We start from the raw sequence: 15,571 nt of genomic DNA on the forward strand, positions 1-15,571 counted from the left end.
ATAGGTGGTAACCAGAGTGGCCAAGAACGATGGCTGACGCTTGCTGGCTGTGTGCTAGCTCTTGCGCTTGGTTGTGCACCTGGGAACTCACCTCAGCCCTCAGTCCCCCAGGACTTGCTGATTCCCTCCCATGTTAACCAGGTGTTGTGCCAGGTGGCAGAGACAGAACACACACACAGTCTCAGCTCTTAGAGTGCTTATGGTCTAGTGGGAAAGGAAGTTCCAGCTGACTGGTGAGGCACATATTATGGCAGAAGAAAGACAGCCTGCTTGAAGAGTATAGGCAGGTGGGAGGCACAGAGGAATGATCTGTTTGCAAGGACGAAAAAGCTAGGGTCCATCTGTGGAGACTTGGCAAGGGGTTGGTGGCCTTTGATCTGAGGCCTACAGGCTTCAGAACCATGGGGTTCATGTTTGAAGAGTCTGCATTGGGATTTCTGTCTGAATGGTATTCGGACAGGAAAGTGGTGAGGACTACCTTTATGCACATTCTTAGTGGTCACCAGTGGCAGAAGAGATTTAAGCCCTGAAACACGCATGGTAGGGTTTAGAGCTGTCCTTAACTTGGTGCCTTCACAAGCTTTGCAAGGGGTGTTGGCATCATTCAATTTCATGCACCAGTGTGTCAAACTTGAGTTTTCTATTTGGGACTTAGGAAAACTTATTTCTGTTTGGAACTCAGGAAAAATGTGTGCATTAGGGAGAAGCAGGGGAGGAGCAAGAGGCCCATCCTGAGTTTTCCCACAAGGGTTCCCAGTGAAGTAAAATGAGGGCTTCACACTGGGAAAGGCTCCCACTTTGGAAGGGATGATTGGTAAACTCAAAGTCCTTTATCTGTCAACTCTGAGGAGTTTCATGACTGTGTTTCTAGGGGTCTCAGCACAAAAGTGGGGGCTCAGTCCGCTCACTTGGTCATCACGTACCCTGTCCTCATCAGCAGAAGAGGTGAGGGCCCTGCCGGTCAAGCAACTTGGCAGCACCTACCTTTAAATTTAATATCATAATATTTAAGCTAAGATAGAACGCTTTTATTAATGTGTTAGCCCATCTTTCACTCTGAGTTTCTTAGGTTCTTGGTTTTTCGGCAGTACCATGGTCCAGAACAAAGATGGTAGATTTGAATTCAGGAGGCCTGCAGTATAGTCCCAGCTCTAAACATGTGAGCTTTCTGACCTAACATGTATCTCCCAATCACCCTAATCCTTACTTTTTCATTTGTAAAATGGGGATGAAACAGTACCTACTTCCCAGAGTTGGCATGAGGATTAAATGAAAGAATGCATGTGAAGTCTCTAGCATACCCCGCACATCGTGAGTGCTTAAATCGTGCTGCCTCTTCATAGTGTGATTTTCATTATTGTGTGACCACAGAGCCTTTAGTAGTAGTAGCTGTGGTGGTGGTAGTAGTAGTAGTAGTAGTAGTAATATATTAAAAATTCAATTTAGATCTTTAATATACGAAGTTGATAAATCTCTCTCTTCTCCTTCCTCCTCCCTCCCTCCCTTCTTCTCCGTCCCCTTCTCTCTCCACAGACAGGAAGTAGTCACTTTGTAAAACACTTGCAGTTCACCAACTGGCCAGACCATGGCACTCCTGCCTCGGTAGATGGCTTCATAAAGTACGTGCGTTATGTGAGGAAGAGCCACCTTACAGGACCTATCGTTGTTCACTGCAGTGCTGGCGTGGGCCGGACGGGGGTGTTCCTCTGTGTGGATGTTGTGTTCTGTGCCATTGAAAAGAGCTTTCCAGTAAGTGTGTGAATTAAACAGATAACTGATGCTGTTAGTAAACATTCTGCTTGTAACAGCCTTCTAGTACCTAGAGACAGATTGGGCCTTCAGGAGAACTCAGTAAAGAGAAAGCCTGTGAACTTTGGGGACCTGCTTCTCAATTCAGTGCTGCAGGTTCCCGGAGGTGGCTGTGATGATGACAGTACAGAAAGCACACAGAGGACATGGGACAGTGTAGAGGCACAGTAGAGGCACAGTGAATGTGACTTAACTTCCCTTTCCTCCCCTCTTCCCACACCTAAGGTTTTTAAATCTTGTTAAAGAATGTTGATGAAGTATATGCCTGTTCCTAATGAACAGAAATGCATGCACATGAGCACACTGGAAAAAATGTGGACTTTAGGGTTTTAATGAGAGATCCCTAGCTTGGACTGCCAATTTTGCTTCATACTTTAGATTTTGGTGATATTGAGCACATTGCTCATCCTCTTGGAAACCCAGTTTTCTCTTACGTAAAATAAGGATAATATTTTTGGGTTTGAGTTCATCATTAACAATTCTTTGCTTTCTTTCCGAATTTGGAACCAACTGAGAGATAGACCCAAGAATTAGACACATATTAATTATCCTGTTACCTCTACTGTTGATTAAACTGCTTAGGGAACGTGACCTGAGATTTGTGGCCAGAAAGGCTGACTCACTGAGCTGTTTTTCCTGCACTGTGGAAGTGCAAAGGGCCTGTTTATTAGCAGGCCCCGGGGTGGGAGGCGGGGAGTGGCTCTTACCACCAGGACCACAAGGAATGGAAAACAACCATACCTCTGGCATGACAAAGCGGGCTAGTAGGCGTTTGTCCTGCCAGACAAATTCTGCAGTTAGATTATCGTCACAAAAACTAAATCTCAGTTCCATCAGGGCCTTCACTACCTAGTTAAACCCTGACTGTGGGAGCCTCTCTCCCTTGGCAGCAGAATGGCTGTTTTGGTTCCAGAACTCACCATCCTCAGGCCATATTATTCCGGAGGGTGGGAAAATGGCCTTTCCCCGTAACTCCTTGGAGGACAGAGGAAATTTCTTTTTGTCAGAAACTTGAGCCAGTATCTCCCAGCATTTCAGCTGCTTCCGAGTTTTAGCCCCTTGCCTGACTTAACCGCTGTGGGAGATGCTGGTCTGTTTGGGCCGGTCAGGACTACTCCAGACTGTAAGGCTGAGAGTGAGAGAGGAATGGTTTTTCAAAGCAAACTCAGAGAATGAATATAAACTAGACAGTCCTTTCCACTCTCTTCCAACCAAAAAAAGACCAATGTGCTAAAAAAGTGCTGAAATTTTAAGTAGTATAATTCTGATATTACCCATTCCCATAACTAATGTTGTTTGATCCTTTTAGCAGAAATTTGTTAGTATGATTTTCTTTTATATATTTCCCATTATAATTTCTTAAATAATTGGTTTATGGTTGTCCTTATTTTATTTTCCTTGTAGAAACTGTAAAACCTGTACATATTATACTTCATGATCCTAAGGAGCACTGTTTTCTCCCACATTTTATCTTCTTTCAATTCAGAATGTGTTTTATAATGAGTCAGGTTTAATTGACAGTGTTTTTCTTAGTGATACATAAAATAATGATACATTTTGCAATTTGACAGAGTAATTCTCTTTCCTTATTGGCTTTCCACAGAACCTTGAACCGTCAAATGTTCTCACTGATGCCCCTTTCTACTCTTTTCAGAAATTTTGTCCAGACTTTCCTAGAAATTGAGAGTAAGCATTTAGAAACTTCAAAGCAGTTGGCTGTATTGCTGTGACATCCAAGAGCGTGACCAGTGAGGGGGACTGGTCTTAGTGAACAGGGGATAGACCAGTTTGTGTGTTGTGGAACTCTCATGCCATGTCATACATGCAGCAAGCTGCGTACGAGCTGTGTGAGGCTGCACAGTTGTGACCTGTAATGTCGTAAGATGCCTTGATCAATTATAACTCCAAAGGATATGAAAAGCTGAGGATATGTAACCATTTATTTCTTTTTTAATTGTATTTCTATAACCATTTGCATTTTTTTAAAATTTTTTATTTTTTATAAACATATATTTTTATCCCCAGGGGTACAGGTCTGTGAATTACCAGGTTTACACACTTCACAGCACTCACCAAAGCACATACCCTCCCCAATGTCCATAATCCCACCCCGTTCTCCCAAACCCCCTCCCCCCAGCAACCCTCAGTTTGTTTTGTGAGATTAAGAGTCACTTATGGTTTGTCTCCCTCCCAATCCCATCTTATTTCATTGATTCTTCTCCTACCCACTTAAGCCCCCATGTTGCATCACCACTTGCATCACCATTTGCATTTTTAATCACACCTGCTTAATAATCCATAAAATGTTGGGAGCAAACGGGCTCTTGCCTTGCAGAAACACTGAGATTGCTCTGTAGTTGGAACATTCTTGATCGACCTTTCTCCTCCAACAGTCTTAGTTATTGTATTATCACATAATGAAGTGAATAATCCAGAATTTAGTACATTAGCCTTTTCATAATGAAAAATTCTTGCAACACCACTGTGCACCCTGTCCAGTTTACCCGGCAGGGGTTTGTATTTTTGTTTGTTTTTGTTTCTGTTCTTCGTAGTAAGAGTCTCTTGATGAAGCAGTGTGATTTATCTCTGGGCACCAGTTCCCTGATCTGTGTAATACCTCATATGGCTTTCTTACCCTTGCAGCTCTGCGACCAGAACATAATTCTACACAAAGCTCAAGCTCCAAATCACATCAGGTTACAGTGTAATACTTTGCATTTCTGCACAGTTTAGAGCTAGTTGTTTGTCAATAATCCAATGGAAAAAAGGAAGAATTCTTCCTTCTTAACACTTCATGTTCAAATAACATGCATGCTGAAAGAATCACCGTTAGCCACATCTCGGTATCCATTAAGCTGCAGTGCCAAACACCTTGATACTTGCATTTGCTTCATAAGTTGGTACCAATACATACCCTTAGCCCATCCCTGACTTTGTCAAGCTGTCATGTCATTAGAAAATGGTACTTTCTGTGGGTCTCTCCTCGTGCACCTGCCAGAGGAGTACACAGCCCTGAACCATTGCCTGACCTCGTCATAGGTGGGCTGTGAGCACTGAAGGGGCCTGCCTGTGCAGTGTGGGGGAGAAAAAGAAAAGAAAAGAAGATGGTACTTTAGCTGTCCTTTTTGCCACATATTTACCCCAAATTCCCAAGACATCTTCAATAGCCATTCTTCATTGTCCTGGTAATTGTGTATGGGTTTGTAATCTTAGCAATTCTAAGAGCTATTTTGTGAGTGTGCAGAACATTAATGTTACAAGTGAAAAATAATGAACATTAGCTTCTGTTTTTTAAATGTAATATTCTTTTAAATAATTCTTTTGTCTTTGAACAAAAAGACATGTGTTCAAAAGGAACTTTTGAACTTATTTCTTTTTTTTGACAATGAAAAATACATTTTAATAGTTTGTTTGCTTTGTTAGCCAGTACATCGTTGCAATTAAGACAGGTGTGGTTTAAGCATTCACAGTCAATAGTGGCTATAAGATTCAGCATAAGGAATTATAGTTCCAAGTAAAATGAACGTGAACTCTTTCTGCCTTCATATCTTTGCATTTACCTCCATTATCATCATTTGGTTAACTACTATAGCTGCATCCAGAAAGCTGTGTTTTTCTAGATGAGGCAGTGCAGTGAAACTTGTTTTACCATCCTTAAATTAAGATTAAAAAAGAATAATATAAATTCATTTCCATAAATTGTCTAATCTTCAATTATAAATTTAAAAATAGGCTTTCAGTAACAGTTTTTAAATTCAGTGAGATTTCACTTTGTTATATTTCCTCATATGGATCAGACTTTTGGTTTCGAGTCTAAGAACTCCTTACCTAGCCTAGGTCCCAAATAACTTTTGCTATATTGTTTTCTCATCGTTCTGTGTTTTATGTTTAACATTTAAGTCCATAATCCATTTTCAGTTAATTTTTGTATAAGGTATGAGGTTTAAGGTAAGGTTTACTTTTCCTTTCTTTATTTTTTAAAAATTTTTTTTGCCTATGTTTGCCTTTTTGCCTAATTATGTCTAATTTTCTAACACCATTTGTTGAACAAGCTGTTCTTCCTCTCTACCAGATTGTTTTGCACCTTCATCAAAAATCACTGGGCATGTTTGTGTGGGCCATTTTCTGGTTGTATATTCTGTTCCATTGATCTGTGTGTCTTATCCTTCTACCAATACTACTCTATAGATTCCTGTATCTATATAGTAAGTTTTAACATCAGGAAGAGTGATTCCTTTATTCTTTTTCAAAATTGTTTTAACTCTTACAGAGTCTGTGCTTTCCCACATAAGTTTTAGAATAGCTTGTCTACATCTACAAAAAAAGCTTGCAGGGATTTGGTAGGAATTTCTTTAAAGCTGTAGATCAGTTTGGGGAGAACATCATGACATCTTTGCTATGTTGAATCCTCCAGTCCATTAACATGGCATGTCTTTTCATTTATTTAGGTCTTCTTTAATTTCTTTCATCAGCATTTTCTCATTTTCAGCATTTAGATCTTATCTGTGTTTTTTTAGATTTCCTCTTTGGAGCACTTATAAATGGATTGTGTTTTTTACTATCAGCTTCCACATATGCATTGTTAGTATGTAGAAATGTGATTGTTTTTGTGTGTTTTTGCTGATCTTCTGTGCTGTGATTTCATTGAACTCACTAAATCTAAGAGGGTTTTGGGGGGGTTCTGTTTTGTTCTGTTTTTAGATTCCTTGGGATTTTCTACATAGACCATCATTCTAGTTACAGATAGGGACAGCTTTTTATCTTCCTTTCCAACCTGCATGCCTCTTGTTTCTTTTTCTGGCCTTGTTAAACTACCTAGAACTTTAAGTATTAGATTGAATAATACATGTGGTGAGAGCGAACATTCTTGCCATTACTAATATTAGGGGGAAAGCAAATTAAAACAAGTTGTTTGTCAAATACCCTTCCAGCATCAACAGGAAATATAGTCTTCTGAACTTTGAATTTATTAACAGATTATATTTATTAAACAAACCCCATTTGGTTGTGGCTTCCATTTTTTTAAAGTATGCTTTCTTTTCTATATATTAATGTTAGGTAGTTAGGTGAATAAAAGTTCATAATTGTTATACCATTATGTATGAACTTTTTTATTCCTTGTAACATTCGTGTTGTCTTATATTCCATTTTTTTCTGATGTTAATATGATTAGACATTCTTCCTTTTTTGTCAGCATATATTCATCATATCTTCTACCCCTTCATTTTCAATGTCTCTGTCATTTCGTTTTAGCTATCTCTCTTATTATTTAATATTGTTCTGGATTTATCAGCTAACATAATTGAACTGGAGAGTAAAATAAGAGCACTAAAAATGGGGAAAAAGTAATATTATTTTTACTTGTAAACATTGTTGATTACTGGGGAAACTCAAGATAATTTATTGGAAAATTTTAACACATGATAGAGAATTCAATAAGTTTGGTGTGTGTAAAATTATATACAGAACACAATAAACTACATATATATATATATAAACAACAACAAAAAACAACAACAACAACAACAACAACAAAAAACAAGTTGTTTGTAAAAGACCCCATGAAGAGAATGAAAAGACAAGCTACGGATTTGGGGAAACTGCAAATAACATATCCAACAAAGATTTTACATTTAGAATTTAGAAAGCATCCTCAAAACTCAGTAGTAAAGAACAGAAACCAAAAAAGGAGCCAATTAGAAAATTGGTAAAAGATATGAACAGACATTTCACCAAAGAGGATAAAAAGATGACAAATTACCACATTTAAAAGATGTTCAGCTTCACTAGCTTTTAGGGAAATGAAATTAAAACTATGATGAAATATCACTAGACATCTATCAGAAAGACAAATATAAAAAATGACACCACCAAGGGAAGGTTGAGGAAACGAGTTGAAGAAATGAGATTAACCATTTGTTGCTTGTGGGAATATAAAATGGTATAAAATAGTTTTACAATTTTCTTTTTCTTTCCTTTCTTTTCTTTCCTTTCCTTTTCTTTGAGAGAAAGCACAAGTGCAGTGTGGGGGAGAGGGGCAGAGGGAGAGAGAGAATATTAAGCATTCATTGCAGTCCCCAACACAGGCCTTGGTTTCATGACTCTGGGATCATGACCTAAGCCAAAATAAAGAGCCACTTTCTTGGCTAACTTAGCCACTCAGGTGCCCCTGCAATTTCTTTAAAACAAACAAAAACGAAACTAAACTAAATTTACCATATAACTCCAGCAATAGCACTCTTGGGTGTTTGTCCCAGAGAAATGAAAACCTACCTTCACACAAAAACCTGTATGTAAATGTTCATGGTAGATCTGTTCATAATAGCCCAAACTGGAATTGACCTAGATGTCCTTCCACAAGCTGATGATTCAACAAACCAGTATATATCCATACCATCCAATACTACTAAGCAATAAAAAGGAGTGAAGTATTGATATGCACAATTTGGATATATTTCAAAGCAATCATGCTAAATGAAAAAACGTCTCAAAAACTTAGAAATTATGTGATTCCATTCATATAATCTTGTTGAAGTAACAAAACAGTCAATATGGAGAACAGATGACTGGTTGCCAAGGGTTAGGAACTGAGTTGGATGAGCAGTTCTAATGGATAACAGGAGGAAGTCCTGTGGTGGAACAGTTTTGCATCTTGATTGTGGTTGCTGTTACCGGAGCCTTCACTTGGGATAATATTGCACAAAAATACACAAGCGCATCACACAATCTCACAAATGATTGCCTGAAAAAATGGCAAAACCTGAATAGGCTCCGTGGATCAAACTAATGTCAGTTTCCGGGTTTTGCTATTATACTATATGTATATCTATAATTCTAGTATAAAAATTTAATGGCTCAATTAAAATTTTAAATTATTATATAAACCAAAAGTTATAAAGGAATGGTTATATTTTCTTTGATTTTCACCTATTTGGGGGTTATAGTTAGCAAACCTTAAAATTTCATGTTTTGATGTGGTCTTGCTGAATATGACTGGTCCTCAGCTTGCACTGCTTGACTCTCCAGGCAACTTTAGCAGCACTTGAGCTGGTCTGTAACCTGTTCTGCTGGTGATACTCCTTGATGCTGCTGTCAGATGGCCAGAAGAGTTTCTAAACACTTAACTACCAGTTTCTGGGCTCATCTTATTGTGGAATAACAACAGTCCCTTGCAGACCCGCATCAGCTCAGCAACCACATTGGGTATGCTGGTCTCCATGCACAGGTTGCAGACTCTGGTATCAGACCAACTGTTGCTCAGGGTCTCCATTTGAGCCAAGAAGGCTCTTTAGATGAGAAACAGCTGTGTTACTATATGGCCAGAAAAAGTATCCTGTGCTTCAGACTTTTCCAGAATCACAGTGCTGCTTTAAGTTTTCCCTTTGGAGAACAGAAAAGTGGATATGGGCAAATTTGTTGTTATTTCTTTTGGAGAGCATTTCTTATTGTAAATGATTGCTTCCTGCTTTTTCCTGGAAACCCCTTTAACCTAAAGTCTTCCTTATCCATTAAACTAGGTTAAATAGTATGTTTTCTTATAGCTGAAAATGAGAACTTTCTGGTTAAATTTTGACATCTCTTTAACTGGGAAGAATTATGGAGTACTCATCTGGCAGTCTGTGGGTTTGTGTTTTCCCCCATGTGAATAATACAAAATCACTGTCATCCTGTTGCAGTTCAACATCAAGAATATAGTGACCCAAATGAGAGAACAGCGTTACGGCATGATTCAAACAAAGGTAAGCTCTCACTACATAAATTCTAATAAAAAGAATAATGAACATAAAGATTAACATGTATAGCATGTTACAATTTGTAAATCTCTTTTACCTACTTGATGTTACTGAATTCTCACTGTTTGGGGTAGACATGAATTTTTCTCTGTTATTATCGATGAAGTACTTCACCTTCAGAATAATGAAGTCTGTTCTGTGAGGTTCTGTTCATATAGCACGTGGAGGAGCCAGGCAGGAAACTGGTGTCCTGATGCCCAAACACATGCCTTGTCCATCCATGATGCCGTGTTATTTAAGTAACATATCTAAAATTATTCATAGGTTTCTGGATGACAGTTTTGGGATATTTACTTGCCACTAAATTATCAAAGTCATTGGCACGTCATAAAGGGATAGCATTGATGTTATAGATTAGTTATTAATCATTTGGGAGGGGGAATCAAGAGAGTATGGGTAATGAAAAGCAGCAACCCCTAAATCTTTAAGTTGACCTGTTCTTAGGCCAGTGTTAAATGATAGGAAGCATTTTATTTGAAGTTGGTTTGCCCAAGAGACCTGAGGCTACACCTAAAGAAAAAAAAAAGCTTAAATGTGATGTATCCAGGGAGATATAAGGAGATGGAGGTTGAGGGTAAGTTTCCAAGCACTGTTTTATGATAATTTTTCTTCCTGGTATTTAAAAAAATAACATATTTTCATAAAGAAGTTCCTGGCTAAATGTTTGCACTTTTTAGGAACCTTCCTTTATGGTTGAAAATTACAAGTATGTTTTCTGTAAGTGGATAGTGGTATTCAGCTACTTACCATCCTGTTATTTTTCATATGTATGTATATAGGAGCAGTATTTCTTTTGTTATAAAGTTGTGCTTGAAGTTCTTCAGAAGCTTCTGACTTTAGATTAAGAAAGACTTCTGTTGCCTCACATTTCAAATTATCAAGTGGCTTGGAGTCTTCTCACAAAGAACACTTCTGGCCGTGCCGACAGGCTTTGCTTACGGGTACCATGTGCTTTCTTGTTGTATCATTTGACTTTCTCTCTGACAACTCCCTGAAGGCAGCATCATTTGGTTTGGGGTGAACAGTGTTTATCCATTAATCTTACTTAGATAATATCAAAATATACTCCCACATTTTCCCATGAAACAAAAGTTGCATGAAACAACTGCAGCTTATTTGGTTGACGGGATCACAGAGCCTAGTAATGGACTTACACTGTACTCATTAAGATTTCATTTGCATAGGCAGCTAAAGGGAGCTGAGGATTTCCAGAACCTTATAAAGCCCTTACCTTATTCTGGAGAATACAGGGCCAGTAAATGGAAGATCATATCATGAGGTCTTAGAGGCCTTTTCAGGACAGTTACTTAACCCATGTTTTGTTTATTTGTTTGTTTGTTTAGCTAGAGTCTGTATTTGTTTAGCTAGAGTCTGTTATTTGAATAACTCAGTTCACTAATTAGGATGACTTAAACTTCCATACAAATTGGATTCCATTTTCTCATAGTTCCACACTCTCTGCGGGGCCCAGAGACCTCAGAGGTCAAGCTGCCTTTCTAGAGCAGCTGCACAGGGACCTGTCGGTTTGGGAAGTATTTCATGGGTGGGCAGAGTTCCCCTGCTCCATCACATGAGCACTAGTGAACGGTCCAAAACTAAAATAGATGTTTATATAGAAAGTCCAAGAAGAGATTTTTGTCCGGCTTGAGCTCTTTCCTATTCCACCCTAACACTTAACATATTACTCAGTCTGCTTTGTTAAAAGCACATATTATATTTTACTTGCCTCTTAGTCTTTGCCCTTTAGCTAACCAATAAACTTTGATATAAGCATTATTACATAAGGCTATGTATCTCTTACGCCAGATATATTTCTCAAACTAAGATCTTATGATAGTCATTTTTTTCTTCAGAGTTCCATTAAATCATTTCTTTCCATTACTGCCCCACCTCTGCTGTAACATTTAAAAGTTGGCTTTGGGAACTAGGCTTTGGAAAACCAAATTCATAGCTGTGAAAGGAAAACTTCCATATTCTCTTTTTGAAAAGATGTGGCCATTATTATATCCATCTTATTATATGACTTTGCCTCATACGATTACAGTGATATTTTGGTCAAGGAATTTTAGTGATCAGTTATACCTGATGATAAGCTATTTAGCAATGGCTACATGTCTTTGTACAGTGTAACTCAGTGGAGATCAGAATATTCTATGTATTATATTGAGAAAATTTCTAATATTAATGTAAATCTTGAATTTATAAGAGGCTTATTTTATTCCCTTGGCTGAATGAATATTTGAATTTGTTGAATTAAATTTGATAATTTTCATTTTAGAAATAATTATATTCCAGAAATGTATTTTATATTAAATCAAATTGATGATTCTACCTATTTACATTATTCATATAAATAATAGTCTGTGCTAAACATTAATTTCATTTTGATGATTGGCCCTTAATATTTGTATCCCAAATTTTATTTTCTCTCTGTTATTGTAAAATAATAGATATGATGTACAACAGTATTCATGAGAAAGTTCTATGCTGTTACTTAAATGAAAAGACTTACTATGTATTGCCTGAAGTATTTTTATTATCTAGGCCTTGAAATGTTCTTGTAAAGAAAAATGCCACAATTTTGATGGTAAACATGTTTCTTCTTTAATGTGTGCCCTCTATTTTTATAGCTGTACTAATTTTTAGTTTTTCAAAGAAATTAAATAAGTCAATATAGAAATACTTATTGTACTTGTTTTATTTCATTTTTGGAAAGTGAATTCCAAATTGAAAACTTTTGACTAACTGAAATACTAAGTTTCCTACCAACAAAAAAAATCATTCTTAGCCAAGGATATGAATATGAAACTCCCACTGACACCTTTGTAAGTATATGAATGCTTATTTAGAGGAAGGTTTAAATCATTTAGATAAAAGCATACATATATGCATTTAATAATGTTCAACTTTAAATACATATATTTAAAGTGGCATTGTGCTTGATGGACTTACATGTTGGACCAAAGCTTTTCACAAATAAACATTGTAAGTTTTATTCTCATAGAAGTCTTGGTAATTTATTTTTTCTTGGGCTTTTTACCCTGAATCTATCTAGAACATTATTGAATTTTCAATTACCTTTACATTTACTACTCAAAGGTCATTTCAGTGATTTATTTTTATTGAAAAATCTTAAATGAAAATGCCTAAGTAACCCTAAAACAAAACAGTTTCATTTCCTACTTACTTTTTCTTAATCCCTGGGAAGATTTACTTTTCTTTTTTTTTTTAATTCAAAAAATTTTTTAATTGACATATAATGTATTATTAGCCTCAGGGGTACAGGTCTGTGAATTGCCAGATTTACATATTTCACAGCACTCAGCATAGCACATACCTTCCCCAATGTCCATAACCCAACCACCCTCTCCCTAACCCCCTCCCCCAAGCAACCCTCAGTTTGTTTTGTGAGATAAAGAGTCTCTTATTTTTTGTCTCCCTCCTGATCCCATCTTGTTTCATTTATTCCTTCCCTACCCCCCCAAACCCCCCACGTTGCCTCTCAAATTCCTCATATCAGGGACAGCATATGATAATTGTCTTTCTCTGATTGACTTATTTTGCTCAGCATAATACCCTCTAGTTCCATCCACATCGTAGCAAATGGCAAGATTTCATTTCTTTTGATGGCTGCATAGTATTCCATCATATATATATACCACATCTCCTTTACCCAAGATTTAGTTTTTTTTATATGTTGTCTTGATGCAGAAGATTTGGAAAGTATTCATTAAGGAGTGAATTCATTAAGTAGGTCAGTGGCACTCAGTGGGGGTGAAGGACCACTCCATGGAGTACCCCCTTTGTCTACAGCTATAATCAAAAAGTAGGAAGTAAGGACTTCATCATGAAACAATTTGAATTACAAGGAACCTTAAAACATACCTAATGTAACTATCATATCTAAAACCTGAACATGACGAAGAACAATTTTTATAAACTTTTAATAGCAACATCATATTGGGAAGTGAAAACTTAGAGCCTTCCCATTAGCGAAACAGTAACTCCTGCTAACACTATAGCCTTGCTCTAGAGTTATCTAGGCAATGCAGAAAGACTACAAAAGGAAATAACTGGTATAAATATATTGGAAAGTTAGAACAAAATGATATTTTGTTTGTATATTTGTCCACATAGAAATAATAGATGCAATTAAAATATAGTATTAGAAAAATCTGTATCTTCAATAGGAAAAATGCCTCTGAGCAACAGGGAGATGTAAAAATCTGTAAAATACTTAAGATTTAACTTACCAAAAACTTGACCCACTGATGCTCGCATTCTAAATGAACAGTAAATACATGAAAAGAACCAAGATATTTTTGAAAAAGAAGAGGTTAACTAAGGTGAATTTAAATAAAACATTTTTAAAAAGAAAAAGTAAATGTAATTGTGGAGAAGAGAGATTGTTTGCCTTAGCAATAATTAAAGTATTATCTAAAGTCACAGTTAATACAAACAATGTGATTCTGGATCAGGGATATACAAATGGATCAATGGAATAAAATAGTCAAGAAGGAGACTCCACAGACTCATATATGTTTATGAATTTATTGTATGCAAAATTTAGTATTTCAAATCCAGAGCTTCAAAATTTATGAAGCAAAAACTGATAGAACTGATAAAACTGGAAAAATAGACAATTCCCCTATTGTATTTGGAGATTTCACCATTCCTCTCTTAGTAATTGGTAGAATAAGTAGACAGACAAGTCAGTGAGGATATAAAAGATTTGAATAACATTATGAACCATTTTGACCCAATAGACATTTCTAGAACACTGCACCAAACTACAGCAGAGTACAAATTTTTCACGTGTATATGAGACATTGACCAAGAGTGATTATACTTTGGGTCATAAAACAAGCCTCAATATAATTCATAGGAATGGAACTATATAAGTATGTTTATGGAATTAACTAGAACTCAATAATATAATGATATTTCTAAAATCCCCAAATATTTAGAAATTAAACAGCATACTTCTAAATAACTTGAAGCCAAAGGAAAAAAAATCACAAGAGAAATTAGAAAATATTTTGAAATAAATGAAGATAAAAACAATGCATGGGATGCAGTGACAAAATATTTGGAAAATATTTTGGTTGGGACTGTGCTGAATTTGTCATGCTTATGGGACCTCCAAGTAGAGGACCTAGATCTGGAGGAATGTTTGCCTTGAAGTCAATGCTTGAAAGTATGGAGTGGATGAGCTCCCCTACAAAGAAAGTGAGATGGAGGCCAAAGGCAGAGTCCTGGAGAATGTCAGCATTCATTCCTACTTTGACTGCTCTTCATGGCTCGGCCAAAAAGCCACCTCTTTCATGAAGCCCATGCAGCCTCCTAATACTCATCTTTCCTTCCTCATTGCTTCTCAAACTCTCTGGTGAAGGACCCATTTTATTTACAAACAGATGGATTCCAAAACAGCCAAAACACCCATCAGATATTTATTGGAAAATGTGGTGGGCTAATTTGAGGACAGCAGCTGAGGTTAGCTGATTGTCCACTTAAAAAGTGAGTAAGTCCAAGGAGGTAAAGCCTTGGTAAAGCCTACAAGGGTTGGAACAATCTAGCTTTTATCTACTCTACTTTTATCTACTCTAAAAGCTGATGAGCTCAGACTCCTTTCTGGAACCATGTTCCACACTGAGGAGAAACTGCAGAATCAAAATTGAGTAAAACAGGTGAAGAAAGGAGAAGGTCCATGTAGAAGTGAACAAGGGAAGCAGAAGCAGAAAACTTTGGAAGGTGAGTTTGGTGAAGTTACCAGAGCTACCTGAACAAACTGCTTAGAAGTTCAGGGAAATTAAATTTTCATAAAAATAACTAAAAGAAAAGTATCATGATTAAACCACATATGAGTTACTACAAGAGGGAAGAAAATGCTAGCAAACTCAATAGTATCCCTACAGACAATGAAGTTACACCAGAAAGATATGATCAAAAAACAGATCAAAACCATAACC

The 15,571-nt window shown here is 36.9% G+C and overlaps 1 protein-coding gene across 6 annotated transcripts in view; it reads left to right on the plus strand.

Annotated features, from left to right (window-relative positions):
- FRMPD2 (FERM and PDZ domain containing 2) overlaps positions 1 to 12,603 on the plus strand; it is a 219,170-nt gene extending 206,567 nt beyond the window's left edge. For all 6 annotated transcript variants that reach the window (XM_013063166.2, XM_013063170.2, XM_045068704.1 and 3 more), the window contains 3 exons: positions 1,534 to 1,749; positions 9,486 to 9,548; positions 10,382 to 12,603. In XM_013063166.2, coding sequence (XP_012918620.1) covers positions 1,534 to 1,749; positions 9,486 to 9,548; positions 10,382 to 10,447 — 345 coding nt within the window. In that variant the 3' untranslated portion in view covers positions 10,448 to 12,603. The remainder of the gene's footprint in view (positions 1 to 1,533; positions 1,750 to 9,485; positions 9,549 to 10,381) is intronic.
- The last annotated feature ends 2,968 nt before the right edge of the window (positions 12,604 to 15,571 follow it).

Source organism: Mustela putorius, unplaced genomic scaffold (genome assembly GCF_011764305.1).
Source record: "Mustela putorius furo isolate JIRA1106 unplaced genomic scaffold, ASM1176430v1.1 tig00003909_pilon_pilon_pilon, whole genome shotgun sequence".
In the NCBI taxonomy this organism is placed as follows: domain Eukaryota; kingdom Metazoa; phylum Chordata; class Mammalia; order Carnivora; family Mustelidae; genus Mustela; species Mustela putorius.